The sequence below is a fragment of the Pteronotus mesoamericanus genome, unplaced genomic scaffold (assembly GCF_021234165.1).
Source record: "Pteronotus mesoamericanus isolate MK-2021 breed Mesoamerican mustached bat unplaced genomic scaffold, CSHL_Meso_final contig_457, whole genome shotgun sequence".
NCBI lineage: Eukaryota > Metazoa > Chordata > Mammalia > Chiroptera > Mormoopidae > Pteronotus > Pteronotus mesoamericanus.
In genome coordinates, this window is record NW_026555168.1 from 556,355 (window position 1) to 576,551 (window position 20,197).

General features: G+C 35.2%; 1 protein-coding gene across 5 annotated transcripts; it reads left to right on the forward strand.

Annotated features, from left to right (window-relative positions):
* The first annotated feature begins 11 nt into the window (after positions 1-11).
* Positions 12-12,946, forward strand: CUNH11orf54 (chromosome unknown C11orf54 homolog). Of its 5 annotated transcripts, XM_054577701.1 has the most exons (10): positions 12-117; positions 662-781; positions 1,367-1,518; positions 3,179-3,277; positions 6,007-6,080; positions 6,253-6,354; positions 7,731-7,907; positions 8,998-9,147; positions 10,788-10,904; positions 11,804-12,946. In XM_054577701.1, exons 3-10 carry the CDS (start codon positions 1,464-1,466, stop codon positions 11,975-11,977), a joined length of 948 nt encoding a protein of 315 aa, XP_054433676.1. In that variant the 5' UTR covers positions 12-117; positions 662-781; positions 1,367-1,463; the 3' UTR covers positions 11,978-12,946. The 5 variants fall into 5 exon arrangements, with proteins under 5 accessions (XP_054433676.1, XP_054433677.1, XP_054433678.1 ...); XM_054577702.1 differs by lacking the exon at positions 662-781; XM_054577703.1 differs by lacking the exon at positions 662-781 and having other exon boundaries at positions 1,372-1,518.
* The last annotated feature ends 7,251 nt before the right edge of the window (positions 12,947-20,197 follow it).

Genomic DNA, 20,197 nt, shown 5'->3' on the forward strand with positions numbered 1-20,197 from the left:
CATTTTGGTCTCCACGGTGGGAAGAGCAAGTCAAGGTGGGCGGAGCCTGACTCCTAACCCAGAGGAGGCGGAGTTCACGGAGGCAGGGTTCAGAGGCCTTCTTTCCTAACCTGTTAGGTAAGTGCTATGGCCAAAAACATTTTAGCAAATGACAAAAAGAAATTTTGTTTAAGCCCTATCGGTCTTAAACAAAAGTTCATATATAAAATTACAAATTTCAAGATGAGCCCTGGCTGGTGTGGCTCTGTGGATTGAGTGCTGGTCTGTGAACCAAAGGGTCACTGGTTTGAGTCCCAGTCAGGGCACATGCTTGGGTGGTGGGCCAGATCTCCAGTAAGGGGCATGTGAGAAGCAACCACGCATTGATGTTTCTCTCCCTTTCCTTCTCCCTCCCTCCCTTCCTCTCTCTCTAAAAAAATAAATAACTAAAAAAATAAAGTTAAAAGAAAGAAAGAAAGAAACCTGTGACTTGGGAAAAGTTAAAAGGAAACTATTTTACAAAGAATTTTTTCAGTGATATGGAAGGGCCACCTTTCACTTACTAAGTAAGCTTGTCCCAGAGACTATTCAGATTAGTGAGGTTTCCCATTAACAGTTTTAGGGAGAGCTACAGTGGTGCTCTTAGCCACACCCTCAGTTTTCCCTTTGTTCCCCGCTGCAGCTGGCCTAGAGTGAGAGTCCCTGCCCACCTCGTTACTTTTGTTTGGATTTTTTTTTTTCTTTTGCCTTCATTTTATCTGTCTTCCTCTACTTGCACACTTCATTGACCTGAAGAATTGAGGTAAGATACTAATTTCTGTGTATATATGCCTACTTATTGTAAAATATACTTAGCATATATTTTTAAACTATCAAATTTAATTGGTTAGGTTAGAATAATATTAAAGCAGCTTACTAAGAAAGCACAGTATATTTGTAATTGAAAGTAATTTGAATTTCAAAATCCAATCCCTAAGAAATTTGTTTAATTTTTAGCCTAAATGTCAAACATATGAAACACAAATGACCTATTGTAAAAGTACTTGAATGTTCTGTACTGTTATCTACAACCATTTAATCAGTCCTTCATAAACCTTAATAACTGTTTGCTTCAGGAGCTACATTTCTTAACACAACCATTAGAATACTCCATGTTCAATCAGATATATGACTAAAGAGAATGAGCCATGTGCCCTGGTGGTTTGCCAATTCCTTGTCTATTTTAAATATCAATTATTTAAAGCATCAGTATTAAAAGGAGTTATTTGGGCATTTTTTCCACTGGGAATATTGAAGACTAGGAGCTGTGGCTGCTTTTCTGTGAGAACAGAAACCTAATGCCCTTTTGCCCTCCTTATGTAACTGAACTCTTAACGTTCATTTCCAGAGCAGGGGCTGTTTGTGCTTGGTACACTGTGAACTCCTGTGATAGTTAGCCTACAATAGCTGTATTTGTACATCCTCACACATAAAGAAGAAAGAAAATGGCCTGTGCTGAGTACTCTTTTCATGTGCCAAGTCTAGAGGAACTTGCTGGAGGTAAATACAATACTAACTTTGCTTAAAAATCATTTTAAGGAAAAAAATAAAAATATTCTAAGATATGCTTTATGCAATAGTACATTGAATACAGAATTTGTTTTCCTTTTTGTATCTGTTCTGTACTGTTTTTACTGAGTCCAAACTTCTGCCTCTCCAAAAAAAAATTAAATGCACAATTTGAAGATTCTTGATGACAATTTTACAGAATGAAAATACATATAGTAATCCAAGATTTAGGGATGTGTGCTGCCCAAAGCATGACACAATTTTGTTTTTATTAACTTTTTACCAGTTACAATACTCTTTAAATATATAACCTACTATGGTGTATTAATCAGGCTCCCAATACTCTACCATTGCCCACCCCATATGGCAGACTGCCAGTGAACTTACCTTGCTTACTGTGTGCATGTATTTTTATGTATTTCACCTTGTTCAAACAAGAATTTAAGGCAGCTTCACAGGATTAATTAGGAGGGGAGGTAATTAAAAAAAAAAAGAAAGAATATAAAATGAAGACAGGAGTAGCATTAATCCAGAACTGTATAGCCTGTCAGAATGCTAACATTTTTTGAAAGCCTTTAGGTTCTATTCTGACGGTAACTCTAAAACCTACCCTTATTTCTCAAAGTATATCTGTCCTGGTAGTTCTTCTGTCCCTTTGATAAGGTTGAAGTCAGGAAATGTACTCACATTTGACTTGGTTGTGGCTTTCCTCTTAGACCTTCCTATTTTTTTCCTAAATTGAGTGGCAGCCTGGAAACAATTTGTCTTGCTAGTACCTTTGCTTATATTTCTTTTCTGTTCGTCTTTCTGCCTTCTGTGATATGACAGCTAAGGCTAGATTTAGGATGACTTCTTGTTTTTCGAGAGTCTGATTCCACAAGACTTAAAGTGTAATGGCTGACACTATGATTAGAGAAATTTTTATAAGAACTTTTCATCCTTAAAAGTATATTGCTCTTAGATTTATAACTTTGAGACATTTATGTTTGCTTTTTTACTTTTTTATTGAATTAGAATATATCAGTAGTAAAGTACACTAATCTTAAGTGCACAGCTTGATGAATTTTAACTTGTTTACACCCATGTCACTACTATCAAGATCAAAATATAAAATATTTCGATCATTCTAGAAGGTTCCTTCGTGCGCTTTCCTAGTCACTGTTCTGACTTCTGTCACTTTAGATTATTTGCTTTTATTATTATTGCTTATTATTTGTTTTTGAAATACATGTAAGTGCAATCATATAGTATATAATACTTTTTTGTGTCTTGCTCTTGTTCAGCGTGTAAGCTTTTAGGAGTTGTTGCATGTAATTGCTTACTTTCTATGAGTTTAAATATTTACATTTCAATAGGTCTTTGGAATCTTCTCCCCAAAAGAAAGGTAGTTCTCATCTGAGTGCAGTGTTCCTCCTCAGTAGTATATAATCACTGATTTATACTGGTATTTATGTGTCTTAGTCCACATGAGAACTTGTGATTAATTATGTGTCTAATGTTGAATTATATGCATATTTATTAGTAAGGCCACTTTCCCCTCTTTTTTAATTACACTAGTTTAAGTTGGAAGTGTGACACAAAAAAGTTGAGGAAAGATTTGAGATGTGGTGACAAATTTTTATCTAATATTAGCTCATTGTTTTCCTGTTAGTTCTGCAAAAAGGGCTAAAGGATAACTTTGCAGATGTCCAGGTCTCTGTGGTTGATTGCCCTGATTTGACTAAGGAGCCATTTACCTTTCCTGTAAAAGGTAAGCAGTTTTCCTCATTACAGCTTTTTTTTTAGTCCTAATCTTTTTCTGAAACCAGAATTATTTTAAAATATCTACAAATAAAGGATACTGCCCCAACTTTTAACCTAAATTGTGCTTAATTTTTGTGCTATTATATTGATCAAATTTCATTTTGCACCCTTGTGGAAAAATATGTTTTATGTACTTTTGTAACTGTCACAGATTATATAATAAAAATTTAGGAGGCTAGAATCCTTGATATTAAATGAGAGGTTTTTGGTGGTTTTTTTTTTTGTTTTGTTTTTAATTGCTCAAGTGATTGTTATGGAAACTTAGTTTAATTTTTATGTTTTTATTTATTTATTCAAGATGTGAAGAGAACTTAAAAGCCTGTACTTGAATAATCTATTAAATACTTATGTCCCATCAAGAAATTTGCCAAGTGATCATCCAGCCAGAGTTTGAAGTGAGAATAATCACTTAATTGTTAATTACTATTAAAGGGAAATTAATATTGATTGAATAAATATAATTTGTCAGAGAGTATGACAGATACCTATATTTGATGTCTTAATTTTTATAACTCTGCAAGGTAAGTACTAGTCCCAGTTTATAGATGTGAAAACTGAAGCTCAGAGAGGCTGAGTAAGCTCATTGTGGATCATAAGCAGGATTCAAATCTAGGTCTACTTCTAAAATCCAACCTTCTCCCACTACACCCTACTGCGATGAAAAATTTGAAGATAAACACTAATACTCATTCAGTCTTTTAGTGTGCAATTGACATCTTTGTTAAAAAGTAGTTTTACATGAAAAGTCCTGAACTCTAGTTCTTTCTCTGCTACATTCAGATTTCATTACCCTGGGTAAGCTAATTAATGTATCTGGGCTTCATTGCATGGGTGAGGAGGATGCAGAAGGAGGGTAAAATGTTCTTTAGGGAGTCTTTCCATTTTAAATAGTCTTTGATTTTAAGTAAACCTATAAATTCTAGAAGTTTTGTGTGCCTGATGGCAGTTTATCTTCACACCTTGAAAGCATTTAGTGTAATACTTTTTTATAGCCATGTTTCTTCCAATTATAAGATTAATACATTCTCCCCACCCACACACACTAAAAAAATTAAATAAATAAAATAAAAATCAGAAAACACAGAGGGCACAAGGAGAAAGAAGAAAAGGTTGAAAAAGAGTTTTCTGGTCAATAACTATTGAGTCTTTAAATTAGAATACTAAGGAAGCCAGATATGTATGTATGTATGTATGTATGTATGTATGTATGTATGACCTTTTATAAACATAGGCACTTTCTACATGATCTGGTTTTGTTCAAGTCTCCAATGACTGTGGGATGTTTACTAATGATATTTGATTTCTATATATTTCATACTGTTTGCCTTTTGTTACCTGACATCCTCTCCCCTCTTGGTTCTCCTCTCTCCTTTGTTCTTTTGACTTTTCTTCCTGGGTGTGTTTCCTACCTCCATGATGTTCTTTCCTCTTCATTTTTTCCTGATTCCTTACTCTTTCCAGCAGGCTCTTCAATTTGGATGTTTTCCAGAATTCTTTCCTCAGCTTCTTAATCTGTACAACCTCTCTGGCTTTTTATTTCTATTTATATGGTTTTAATTACTATTCAGATACAGCTTTGAAATCTGTACATCTCACCTAGATCTCTTTTTTTCTTAGTTGTAGGTAGATCAGTAATTCCAGCTGTCTACAGGACATCTCCACCTCTATGTCCTCAGTACAACTTGAGGTCAGCATGTCTAAAATTTGATTCATTACCTCACCATAGTTGCCTATTCTTTCTTTGTTCTTTTCTTAATTTCCTCTTCTCCAACTCTACAAGTTACCATTTTTAACTCTTTACCTATCTTTTCCCTGGGCTACTAAACTAGTCCTCTAATGGTTTGCCTAAACATCAGTGTTACTCGCACTTAAGACAAAGAGTCGTATCCATGAGTAATTTCTGATGATCCCATAGAAAATACTTACAAAATCCCTAAAACAATTGTGTACATCTACCCTCTGTATAGCTGAAGAAACAGAGCAATTATATCTGTTTTACTGTGTAATGATGTTAGAATGAAACTGACAAGACTACTTTTTTCTCAGGAAAAAGGTAATTTTTTTCCATTCTACATTAAAAAAAAAAGCATTCTCCCAAATTGTGTCTAGCTGTACCTGTGATGTTAAATAAAAATGTAAGTAGAAAGTTCCTAGCATCTGAAGTTTAATTCTAATTACTTGTTATTTTTATAAACAACCTTAGAAAAAGACAACTTTGAAAAGAGGATTTCCAATAAAGAACTAATATTTTGTCAAAGCAAAATATTTTAAGTGAAAATACAATTTTAGCTAAACCCCTCCCCACTCACAAAAAAAAAAACAAAACCACCAGATTTTTAAAGGAATAAGTAATTATACACCAGAAATTAAATTCTACAAACCTCATCCACTCCAAGCTTTGGCCACATTTCTAGCCCTTGCCCTATAATCAACTTTTATTACCTTTATGCTACCAACTATATCAAGTCAGGCTTGGTTATGACCATACGAGAGCCACCGGTAGTTAGACTAGGATATGGGTCCTGGCTGTATGCATCTTCCAGCCCCTATATTTATTTGTAAAACTGTGACAGTGGAAAAGTTATCTCTCTTAATAAATTAACCTAGTGTCTTCTGACACTTTATAGTACTTACATTAAATGTTTGCCTATGTTTAAGATTTTAATTTTTTTTTAGGCATCTGTGGGAAAACTAGAATTGCAGAAATAGGAGGTGTGCCTTACTTATTGCCTGTTGTAAATAAAAAAAAAGTAAGTGTACTTTTATTCTACATATTTACATGAAGATTGTAGAATTTGCATCAGTTTCTCTTATTAGGTCATTGACCACTGTGGCAAGAAAGTACTGATGGACTCAGTAATAAAAGTAAACCAGGAAATTTGTATAAGTAATGATTTAAATATCATTGTTTTCCTCTTACAGGTTTATGATCTAAATAAGATTGCAAAAGAAATCAAACTTCCTGGAGCTTTTATTCTTGGAGCGGGGGCAGGCCCATTTCAGACTATTGGGTTCAATTCTGAGGTCAGCATATATATAATTATTTTTATTTTATTGAATAAACATTTGGTTTGCCTTTTTTTCCTTTTACTTTCCTATCAGAAATGTTACTGTCTGAATGAATTTTAAGTGGTTGATGTCATGTATTTCTACAAATTCACTACTATTGGATACAGACTTGGAGTACAGCACAGTGCTCCAGTTGGTGCAGCCCTAATGGAGCACTAACCTCTAATTTCAGATTTTTTTAGGTTATGCACTCGGTTGTAAATGAGTCCAAGGTCCTACTGTGGTCTGCTGTGGATCTGGATTGTGACACATTTTAATCCTTATACATCAGAGGATTCCTAGCTTCTCCATTTATCTTTGCTTTTGGTATAAGAGCAGCATTCAGTCAGAAGATGAATGGGATATTTAATGATCTAGCCAACCCCCCCCACCCCTTTCAGACCAAATAGTGGGAACCTACCTCATAGTATGATTATTTATAAAAGGTACTATCTGTTACTGTGAAAGTCACTATATTTCCAACATGAAAATACTGCTGTTTCTCCACATTTCATAATTAGAAGAGTGAATGATCTCTTCATTCTGCCCATTCTCTCACAACCTTTATAGATGTGACCATTAGTCAGTGATCATACAGGTTCTTTCTTCTTTTTCTAATGATCCTGCAAGTTTTTCCAAATCCTCACCTGAGGATACATTTATTGATTTTAGAGAGAGATACATTGATGGGAGAGAATAACATTGATCAGTTGCAGGGATCAAACCTGCAACCTAGGTACATGCCCTGACTAGGGATTGGACCCTCAGCCTTTTGTTGTACAGGACGACACTCCAACCAAATGAGCAGCCTGGCCAGGGCTAATCTTAGAAGTTTTTTTGGAAAATTACATAATTTTCCTAGTGTTCAAGAAAGAAAAAAATTTAATTAGACATTTTAAATAAAGCAAATGTTATAATTTAATAGGAACACTATAAGTAAACATTTTATAAAATGTTTTTTCAGGTTTTTAAAATTTTTTTGATTTTAGAGAGAAAAGAGGAGAGAAAGGAAAAAAACATCGATATGTTGTTCCATTTATTTATGCATTCATTGGTTGATTCTTGTATGTGCCCTGACTGGGGATCAAATCTGCAACCTTGGTGTATTGGGTTGATGCTCTAACCAACTGAGATACCTGGCCAGGGCTCATCAGTTTTTTGATATTTGTAAATCTTTAACATTTTGTTTTAAATCTAAAATTAAATAGTTTATATTTCATGCTTTCTTATTAGATCTTGAAATAAAATGCCTTAACATAATAGGATAAAATTCAGTCACATTATTCAAGATAACCTGTTTGGAGAAACATACTAGGATTGACTAATTTTACCTTATTTCTTTTTCTTTTCAGTTTATGCCAATTGTTCAAACAGAAAGTGAACACAAACCTCCTGTGAATGGTAGTTACTTTGCCTACATTAACCCTAAAGATGGAGGATGTCTACTAGAGAAATACAGTGAGAAATATCGTGATTTTGGGTGTGCATTACTGGCTAATCTTTTTGCCAGTGAGGGCCAACCTGGAAAGGTGATTTTTGTCCATAAAAACACAATATTCTTCAAAAGTTCTCAGCTAAAAATTTAAACTTCTATTATCACACATACGGTTTTCTAAAGAAAATCCAAAGTGCCTAAATCAAAGCTATTTAAATAACCCAGTTATGAAAGATTCAGAGAGTACTACAGGTAGAGTGAAACTCATTTAAAACTGAGGTTAAGAATAATATTTAGTAAGCAATGCTCTTTTTTTCCCAAGGAAATAAAAGGTAACAAGATATTCATATGGGAGTTAGTCAAATAGATAAACCACGTAGCTGATAATAGATAACATCTACCTATAATTAGTATATATGCAGCTTGTTCATTCCTGACTGATCAGACATTGAACTAGATAGAAATGTTGGTAGCAAAATAACTGTAGCAAGAAGGAGGTAAGGAAAATTAATGCCTTACTTCAGATTTACTTCCTGTTAGTACACAAAAAGACAACTTTGGTTTTAGCAGTAGTGAGAACTCTTAGATTTTATAAATACGGATAGCTGCTTTAGCTAGTTTGAGAAGTGGGGTCGTGACGTAAAAATACCTAATAAAGTGAAGGTAACCTAAGTCCAGAATTTTAAAGGAAGTGAGAAAATGTAATCATTTTCCTGTCCCCTGCAGTTAAATAATCCAGTTATGGAAGATTCAGAAAGTACTATAGGCAGAGTGGAAGTCTCATTTAAAACTGAGGTTAAGTAAAATACATAGTAAGCAAAACCTTTTCAACCAGGGAATTCTCAACCTTTGACCATCTTGACATGTAATGATAATATCTAGAGTTTACTGTAGGATACAGCTATATTTCTTTCTCAGTCCAAGAAAGCATGAATAAGACATCATTAAATGATCTGTAGTGCATATATATATATATAGAGAGAGAGAGAGAGAGAGAGAGAGAGAGAGAGAGATTATTAAGACTTTGGGAGGATTGAGATACCTCAGCTCATATTTCAGTGCTCTAAGCAAACAAATGAATATTTGCTTGATGGCATTAGTTTGTATAATGTCTCACTTTGGTAGTTAGTTACATAAAATTTTACACTTTAGAACAATGGTATGCATATCTGTGTCCTCTCTAGGTCATTGAGGTGAAAGCCAAAAGAAGAACTGGAAAACTTAACTTTGTGACTTGTATGAGGCAGACTCTTGAAAAACATTATGGAGATAAGCCTGTAGGGATGGGAGGTACTTTCGTCATTCAGAAGGGAAAAGCCAAGACTCACGTTATGGTAAGGGCCTGTTGGGGACGTGAATACATTCACTTGTTGGTATGTGTGTGTGTGCACATGCTTAAGATCTTAAGGACTTTAAATGCACACTGAGAATTCTACCTTCAAAGACACCCTGAGTAAATCCTTTTACTAGACTGTATTACTTTAAAATTTATATGACAAACAGTACTGTAAGTCATTTTGTGTGATGACATCTAGCTAGTGTTCTTTTTTCATGTTAATATATTAGAACTTTCTTTTCAATGTCTTTGTTTTTAAGGTCAAGATTGAGTATAAGCCTAAGAAACTGAGTATTATTCTCGTTGCTAGAATCCCATACTCAATACATAGAGTTTGCTGTTAGGTTGGTTGTGGTTTTGGTGAAAGAACTTATCATGAAAATTACAATCTATGGACTAAATATAATAAGTGTGTAAGACATTAAGCATGGAATATCATATGAAGACAGATCCAGGGCATTCAGGACTTTTAATATAATTTTTGGTAGGTGAATGAATCAATGAATGAATGAAGTGTAAAAGTGATTAGAACTTAATTTTTTTATTTTATCAGTAAAGCCATTAGAAAATTTATTGTTTTAATAGTTTTTTATCCTGTTAATTTTAAATGGCATGCCAGCTAATCCTACAAAGGAAGACATAGTTGTGAAACTAATTACTTTTCCAAATTATTTTCCAAATTACCTAATTCCAAATGGAATTAGAGATAAGTCTATTATTAATACCAAATGATCATAGGATTGTACAACCATTATAAAAAACAGAAGTTTCCTAAAAAAAATTCAAATAAATAGAACTACCATATGATCCAGCAATTCTATGCCTGGAGATTACACACATGCACACACACACACACACACACACGGATATATATCCATATGTATATATACCATGTAGCTGATAATAGATACGTATATGTATTTGTATATATGGATATGTGCATATGGATATGTATATATATGTGTGTGTGTGTGTATGTGTATCTCTCCAAAGGAAATGAGATCAGTATCTCAAAGAGATAACTGCTCTGATAGGTTCACTCCAGTATTATTCACAATAGCCAAGTTATGAAAACAAGTTTAAAAAAATGAAATCCTGCCACTTGCAATAACATGGATAAATCTGTAGGACGTTATACTAAGTGAAATAAGCCATAAAAAGACAAATATCACATGATAGTAACTGTATGTAAAACTAAAAAATGTCCAAATTAGAGAAACAGGGAGCAGAGTGGTGGTTGTCAGGGGTTTGGGAGTGATGGAAGGGGGAAATGGAGAGATGTTGGTCAAAGAGTACAAACTTTCAGTTACAAGATGAGTAAGTTCTAGAAAACTAATGTACATCATAGTAAATGTAGTTAATAATAAACTATCATATACTGTAGGATGACATGTAAGATTAGAATGAAGATATACTCACAGGAAAACTGAAAGACTATGAAAAAATATAGTAATAGACTCATTCCTTCATTTACTCTCATACATAGATTGGTGATCCTTTAGAAAACAAAGGTGTATAATTTCTTTTGATGTCAAAAATAGTCGAATGTATAAGAAGGCTTAGTTTTTAACTTAATATAAAATTTTAATTCTCAATAATATTCAGTGTGTTTACCTGTTTAATAATCTTTTATTATAGCCTCTAGAATTTTCTTCTTGCCCATTGAACTCTGATGAAGAGGTGAACAAATGGTTGCATTTTTTTGAGATGAAGGCTCCTTTGATTTGTCTGCCAGTTTTTGTCTCCAAAGACCCAGTAAGTCTATGTCTATCTCTTATGTTGCAGTATACCACAATGATAATGCTCAATTTTTAGGATTTTTTTTTTTTTTTTTTTTAGAATTAGACACTTTTTGTGTTGTTATTAGGATAGTCTAATAGGATAGTCTCTAGAATTATCTTGAAACAACCATGAGTTGTGCAGAGCAGATTTTACCTTTGAGAAAATAAAGGCACAGGCATTTTAAATAATACCCAAAGTCATGTTATTAAAATAGTAGAATCACAACAAGATTCATTTTATTTGCTATTCATTATATTCTTATACTATACACTAGGAAAAATAAATAGACCAATTCAAAGCAAGTATCTACCAAAATACTAACAATATCTTTTGATCCAATGGTTACATGTCTAGAAATTTGTCCTTAAATATTTGCAAAAATATGTAAAATGATTAGTTAAAAGGTTATTCATGACTGAATTGCTGTAATAGCTGAACAATTGGAAATAATGTAAACATCATTTGAAAAGTGATATGTACATACAATGGAATACCATACAGGTGAAAAAGAATAATTTTATGATCTGATATACAGAGATCTCAAAGCTATATTGTTAAATAAACAAAAATAATATGCAGCACAGTGTGTACAGAGTGCTGCCATTTGAGTAAAAAAATTAAAATATATCCTTCTGGAAGGATATGAAAGAAACTGCTTACATCAGGTGCCTGCAATGAAAGGGAGTGAGTGGTGAGGGCAAGAAATGGAAAGATATATTTTACTGAATATAATGCAATCATGTGAATGCATTACCTACTTAAAGAATAAAATAAAAACTACCGTACATAAATTTATAAGGTCTCACTCCCCTCTAAATAAACTCTGTCCAAAATAACTTGAATATTAACAGTTAGCTTGTCTGTCATCCTAGGGGTTCGATTTGCGGTTGGAGCACACCCACTGTTTCAGCCACCATGGAGAAGGGGGACACTACCACTATGACACAACTCCAGACACAGTGGAGTATCTTGGCTATTTCTTACCTGCAGAGGTTCTCTATCGCATCGATCAACCAAAAGAGACCCATTCGTTTGGGCGAGATTAAACCAACTGCTACTCATTTAGAAAAAGAAATGATAAAATTAATGAATTGATTAACTCATTAACTGATACAAATATAAAATCTAATAAAAGTGATCTCACTACTTAAACCCTTTAATTTTGGCCTTTGAAATGAAAGGTAGGTTGACATTATGTTATCTCATAGCTCTATCTGAAGAAGTTTATTGCAAACAAAGATACATAAAGGGAGATGTTTTTCATTATTCTTTTATCCTAGAAAATCAGTTACATTTATACTGTAACTATAAACATGCCCAGGAGTCATGTGATTGGTTATTTTTACATAATTTACATTTGCTTAAATTATTAAAATTTTCAAATTAGTCTCAAAACTGCTAATTGGATATTAGAAAAATCAAGTGTTGGGAACTTTGATAGTTGTTGAATCTTTGTATTGAATTTTAAAGAATCCATTTTAGAAGTCAGAGTACACTTTTTTCATGGAATAAGGCGGTCAGAGGGAGGAACTTTACCCCTTTTGGTAAAGTTCAGTCCCACTCAGAGTTTGCAAATTGCCTTTCACAAGCATTAGCGACTAGATGGTTAGCCATGATTCCTCCTTTGGATTGCCACCTGGAAGCAGTTTGTGCCTTGTTGGTTACTTGTAAGAAGGGAAAAGAAACAGCATCAAAATACACATTAAACTGAGTATATTTTTATTTTTTAAGCGGAGCTATTGCTAAACATGACCACTGTCCTTTGAGAAATACAAAATTATACTCTTACTGATTATAATGGTTGAAATTTTCCTCAGTGTTCTTTTACAATCATTGGCCAGAAATTAACTCTTTAACTTATTAATGCCAACAGTGTGCAGATTTAGGAGCTCTTCAGAACTAACCCCGTAATAAATCTTCAAAAAATATTTTTGTCTTCTTTGGATGTTAGCTATAATAACATATCCTTTGAGTATAAATTACTAAATATTATTTTAAAATAAGCACTAGTTTGTAACAAAAAAATGAAAATAAAAATAAAAATTCATAATATGGTGTTTGTGTTTCTTTTTAGTATTCTATCACCAGACAAAAACAGTATTCATTCATTCAATCAACAGATATTCAATACCTACCCTGCCCTCCAGCATGTAAGGGCAATGAGGGCCAGGGCTTTGATCACTGCCATAGCACTAGTGCCTTTAACAGTGACTGCCCCAAGGAGACATTCAATAAATATTGGTTGAATGAATGAATGGGTGGATGGTTATGCCAGATACTTAGCTAGAGGATGGGATTTATCATTCAATCATTTATATACTAGAGAAGACACATAATAAGCAACTATATAACATGTCAGGAGGTAGTAAGTGCTATGAAGAAGAATACAGCACTGGATGACTATAAAGGTGGATGCCGTTTTGTTGCGGCCATCCTGCACTGAAACTGAATGAATGCCCACTCCCCACCCCCCAAAATTTGGTTCAGATACTGAGACTGATGAAAAACTTTGTTCAGATACTGAAACTAATGATGTCTCACTCTGTCTCTCACTGTATGAAAGGGCTTATTGTTTGCATAAAGAGGCTTTCTGGGGAAAGCAGGGCAGCTCCCAAGCAAAGTGAGAGAACAGGGAAAGGAGACTGGCTTGGGGAATTTTATAGTGGTTAGAGGGGAGGGCCAGAGAGAGAGTTGTGCATGCAGTTTGAATTTCCCACAGATGTCCATGGAAAGAATACCCACGCTTTCTCATCAGCATGCCCAAATGTGGAGAAGAAGGAGTAAGGCTTAATAGCTGTCAGCAGCCAAAATCAAAAATGGAATCAGACTCTGTTACACATTTTACATAGGGAGATCAGGGAAAACCTCTGATAGAGTTGAGCAAAGACCTGAAAGAGAGGAGAGAGTGAGACATGAAGTTATTTAGAAAAATATCCTTCTGGCAGATTCAAAGCCCCGGAGGCAGAAGAGAACTTGCTATGTTCAAGAAACAGCAAAAACAGGCCTAGCTGGTGTGGTTCAGTGGGTTGAGCACCAGCCTGCAAACCAGAGTCTCTGGTTCAATTCCCAGTTTATATGGTACAGGCCTGAGTTGCAGGCCAGGTCTCCAGCAGGGGGCGTGTGAGATGCAACCACACATTGATGTTTCTCTCCCTCTCTCCCCAAAACAGCAAGGAATTCTACTATGAACCCAGTAAGATTCTCTGGGGAAAAACAAAATATACACATACACAAAGGGTGGGGCAAAAGTAGGTTCACAGTTGTTTATATGGAAAATAATACAAGAACTATAAACCTACTTTTGCCCCACCCTGTACAGTAACAAAATTGTAAGTTAATGACATATTCACTTTAAAGTTAGGAATGTGACAAGAATGCCCAGTATCATTAACCATTGGAGTTTCAACCAGGAAAAAGGACAGGAAAGAATGGGTGTAATTAATGAGAAGGAAGGAAAAAATAAGCTTTTTAGCAGAAAACATGATTGACCTCTTAGAAAATCAAAGAGGATCGATAGTGAAATTATTAGACTGAGTTCAGAAAGGTTCCTAAATGTAAAATAAATATATAATGGGTTGCATTTCTACATACTAACAAGAAACAAAAATGTGAAAAATATCCATTAAAATGTTATCAACAGTACATAGCAATATTTTTTTAACAAAAATTATATATAACCTTTATGGATAAAATTATAAAACTGTTGAAAACTTAAAGAGCCAAAAAAATAGTTGTAACTAGGAAGATGCAATGTCATAAAAGTATCAGCTCTTCTCAGGACTATAAATTCAGCTCTGCAAGTCTAATCCCAGTAGGGCTTTTCACAGAACCTCACAGGTTGATTCTAACATACATGAGATAGCCATAAAGGGCTCAGATAAGCAAAGATAATTTTCAAGACAACTAGGCCAGGGGTATTTGGTATGTAGATATCATAGGTATAAACTTACTAGAAGTAAGACAATGTGATTTTGGCACAATGATGGACAATCAATAGAACAGGAACCAAGGCCAGAAACAGATCCTCACATAGGTAGATACTTGATTTTTTTGACAGGTGGCATGGCAGATCAATGGAGAAAGGAAACGTATTAAAATAGTGCTGCCACAACAAGTTATTAATATGGAAAAATAAAAATGGATTGGACTCAATACTAGGTGAATTAAAGACAACTGTGAATGTTAAAAATTTTTTTAAAAATATTTTTGAAATTTATTTTTAGAGGGGAAGGAAATGAGGAAGAGAGGGAGAGAAACACATGCCCCCCCCCCTCGCCCCATCCCAGGGACCTGGCCTGTACCCCAGGCATGTGCCCTGACTGGGAATCGAAACGGCAACCCTTTGGTTTGCAAGCTTGAACTCAATCCACTGAACCATACCAGCCAGGGCAAATTTTTAAAGTTTTAGAAGAAAGTATAAGAGAGAATCTTTATGACTGATGAGAATAGAAGGATTTCCTGAAGAAAATAAGGCACAAACTATTAGAGAAAAGATAGATTAATCTGATCTGACAACATTAAAATGTAAAACTTTGTCAAACTGTGGCTCAAAAAGAAAGGAAGCAGACCAGTCTGGGAAAATATATTTTCAAAACATACCTGATGAAATTCAGCTTGTATTCAGAATGCATTAAGAAAACCTCCAAATCAATAAAGAAATGACAAACACCCAATAGAAAAAAATAGGCAGAAGTTATGAACTGGCATTTTGGAGAAAAGGAAAATCCAATGGCCAGTGTAAGATTTCTATATCTTATTAGTGGATTAAATAATTTTGACAAATCACACTAACGACAATTTTAAAAGCTGGAAAAATATAAAAGTACTTCCTTGAAGGTACTTAAGATTTCACAAGATAGTGAAGGACTACTAGGCCAACCAGTATCTGGGAGAGAACAGAAGCTCAGCTTAGGTCAGCCCAACCCTCAGGACGCACTGATGCTTCATGCTTTTTACACGTGATTGCTGTTTTAAACCTGTGAGTTTTGAGAGCTCTATTTCACAGTAGGTGACTGATTTAAAAAGAAATGCATGGAAATTATGTGATGGTTTTTTCTAGGAGAAGGGGGGGAGATGTGAACTAGGAAGAGTACAAAGCTTTAACTGTATGAGCAATGCTTTATTTCCTTAGGTGGATGTGGACACACAAATGTTTGTTGTTATCTCCTTTTTAACTCAAATGCACAGTGAAGGACATAGTACCATTAATCTCCTTTTTAAAGTATGTTATTTTGTACGTAATTTTTCACATATTTTCTTGATATCTTTAGAGTTTATGGTAAAGAATTACGATGATTTAGTAATTAATTGAATGCCCAATTATTTTTAAATTATACTAAATATTTTTCTTTTGTTCTTTTGACTTGGTTAGAATTCTGATATATTGACATTTGATTCCTAGAAATAATACCATTTTTTTCCTAAGGACATTGTATGTTCAGTAACCTCCATTTATGATAATATTGGGTAAGGATATCCTGTTTGCCTTTGGGAAGGATGGGAAAATATTAATGACAAAATGCTATGTTATGTTTTTCTATGAAATGTATCAGAGTATCTATGTATTAAGTTAAGATTGCATCATGCTATACCAATTTCTTTGTCTTAAATACTAGAGAATTCCTGTAAGGCACATTATTAATGAAATAACAAGCTTATTTTTCAAGTGCCCACAGTGGTGCAGTGATAAAAAAATCAAAGTGTGGGTAAAAGGTTAGAGGATTTCATTCAGAAAACAATTGTATTAACAGGCAGAGGGTGCTGCAGTTAGTGAGAGAGAAAAGTAAAGGTAGAACTAACTGCAGAGTGGGCTAAGACTGCTTCGAACAGGAAGCCAGCAAACTGGGCTGAGTTACCAAGGATCACAGCCTTCAGGGGAAGTAAGCTGCCTCTTGCAGGCTTGCCTAGACGTTACTTTAAGGACCTAAGGTGAAAACTTATGCTACATTAAAACACTTCTACAGTGAATTAGCTTGGTTCCCATTCTAAGGCTGCTTGCTTCCCGTCTGATTGCAGATGGGCTGGATTCTCTGAAAAAGCCCAGGGCCTCTTTCCCTGACTAGAGAGGGTGAATACTGACTTCACCCTCCCATCAGTTTTCTTTCAAGTGGGGTGCATGAGCCACAGCAAGGGCACCAGACAGTCCAAGGGGTGCAGGAATATTAGAATATCTGTCTACATATTTTATTTATTTTATTTCATCCTTTTTTATTTTCATGTTTGCTTACATTTCTTAAAGCACATTGTATTAGGGATGTCAGCCAAAATATTTTTTGTTGACAAAGTTCAAAATGCTTAAAGACCAGATACATTTACATCATCTTTCCAAACCTAAAATGAGAACACAAGCTGACAGATAACTATCAAATATTAAAAACTGAGTTTTCCATAGAGAATCTAGGATAGCCATTGGGCGAATCTATTATGGATGGTTTACTGTTCCCGGAACTCCGTCCTACCTTTGGCCCTATTTCTCTGATACGTCCTATGTTTCTAAAACGTTCTGTTGTTCTGAAGTGTGTTATCTACAGTGAAGAAATCCTACTTCTGTAAGTTTAGAATGGTGCTTAGGATTAGTTGCATTAGCAAACCTAGTATCTGCCACTACAGTAGATACCTAAAAGCACATTCCCCTTTGCTTTTGGTTTTCAAACCCCAGCTTCCTTTTAGATTATCTGTGAAGCCTCTGTGTGGCCTGTTCTATCATTTAACAGCAATTTACTGAGCACCATCACTGTGCCAGGCACTGTGAATATATAAAGATGAATAAGACATGGTCTCTGCCCCAGCAGAGCTCAGTCTAGTGGGGACACTGGCCAACATATGAACAAATAATTAAAATAGGGTAAGTCCTATTGTGTTATCCTATAAGGTACTATACAGTAAAGGAACCTGCATGTCACAAACCCAAAAATAAATTTAAAACAACTAATGAGCTCCTGGTCAAGATGCAATAAGCTGACAACAGCCTATTTCTACCACAATTACAAAATACAACACTTTCAACAAAATGCAAAGAGAAACTCTCAGGATACTCTTGAAAATTTAGCCATAGCAGGCTGGCTGAAGAGGCACATCAGATCTTGAAGAATGAATGATATGATGAGTTTCCTGATTTTTCTTTCCTCTCTTATCTCCTGAATTTGACTGGAGGCAACCTAGGTCACACTGTGAAACAGGCATAGACAGAAAAATTCTCAAGAGAAGTCCTTACTGGCCAGAGAACCAGGAAAGGGAGCCCCAGGAAGCCCCAATGTGAAAGTCTCCATTTTTTCCCGTTTTCTCTCTCTCTTTTTTAACACTGCCCAAAGACTAAACACCGATAACACCAAGAGAAAACCCAGCAAAATGATTCCAGAGAAATCAGGAAGTGGGCCTCTTCTGCTCCCATTTTTCTCATTTCCCTTGGCACTTCAACAGAAGGCTGGCCCCAGCGGTGAAGGACTGCATTGCAGCGTGGGGTGGGAGGGGCTAAGATAAAAAAAAAACAAAACACCACACGTATTTGTGGCTAAAGGAAGCAGGAAAAAAGGTATATTTATAGTATTCCCTTATTAGCCTTTTAATGTCTATAAGAATTTTGAATGTATATCCCAATTTATCTTACACTCTGTTCTGTGTTTTGTTTTGGATTTTTCCATTGACCAGTCTCTGAATTCACTGACCCTATTATGTGCTTTGTCAAGTCTCTTAGTAAACCTATCCTATGGGTTGTTGATTTCAGCTTTTTTTAAGCCTAGAATGTACATTTGATTCTTTATAGAATGAAATTTTGTTGAAATTCCTGTTTTTCATCCATTTTCCTCTACTACCTTTAACATGTTATTTTAGAGTCCTTGTCTCTCATCTCCAGTGATTTGATCATCCATTGATATGTTCCTATTATTTGTTTTTGCTTCTGACTACATCAGTCACTCTTTCCTGACTCTTTACACATCTACTATTATTATATGCTAACATATACTATTGTGTATTTTAGATGATATCTTTCACCTTCTTTTGTTAGGCAGATGAGAGGCTGATTACCCCAACGTAATCAGAGATTGAGCTGGGTTGAGGTTGGGTTACATTTCAAATTTAGTAAGACTCAGGCTACCTCTGTTTAGAGTCTGTTATTCCACGTATCTATTCTGGAATCTAATTAAGAGCCTGGCAGATCTCTGTCTCCTCAGCCCTGAAAGATCGTAGGGGATTCAGTCCCTTCCTTTGGAAGATTTGAGCTCTGTGAAGCCTCAAATCTGACAAATATTTTTCATGGAACACTTTCTGCTGAGCAGGACTTAGTCTCATATGTATCTGAGTCTGCCGAAGATTTCGCTTTTTTTTTTTTTTAAATACTTAGATCTTTAAAACATTTGGAATTTATTTTTATTTATGTTATGAGTTAGGGGAATGTAACTAGATTTTACATATATGACAGATTGTTGGCCCTGCTACTCCCTTCATCCACATCCCTTTCCACGTTTCTCTGAAGTTTCTGCAAGTGAGAAAGCAGAGTGTATCCCTCTCCTACCCTTGACTTTTGGGCTTGGCCATGGGCTTGTGGATGTTAGACACGTAATGCAGACAGGGCGTACCTCTTGTACCTTTGCCATCGCCATAAACAGAAATACCTTGACCAGCCTGTTAGTGTAAGAGAGACACATGGTACACAGTCATCTGAATGACCTGTAGATGTATAACTTGAGGTAGACTGGGCCCCCTCTAGATCAGCTGGACCTCAAGTGTGTGAATAAGCCCAGCTGAGACTGCAGATACCCCAGCCAACCTGCAGAAGTATGAGCACCTTATAAAAGTTAAATGAGAAATATGAGTAAAACACTTAGCACAGTAACTGGCAGAAATAGAGCCCATGGTAAATAGTACATTTAAAATAAGTTTTTAAAATTTTTTACAAATTTTGGCAGTTCTCAAACATGATTGTGCTTGCCCAAAATAGGTTACCCTTGAATATTTACCGCCCCTGAACATACCTTGCCACATACATTCTGTTTTGGTAGAGACTGACACCAGGACATCCTTATTTTCCTAAATACCTTTGGAAAGTAGTTTTTTAAAAAAATATTTTATTTATTTATTTTTAGGGAGAGGTGAAGGGAGGGAGAGAGGAGAGAAACATCTGTGTGTGAGAGAGACACCCATCAGTTGCCTCTGCATGTCCCCAGTCCGGGACCCAGCCGGGGACCCAGCCGCCAACTGAGGCATGTGCCCTGGCTGGGAATCCAACTGGCAGCCTTTCAATGTGCAGACTGGCAATCCACTGAGTC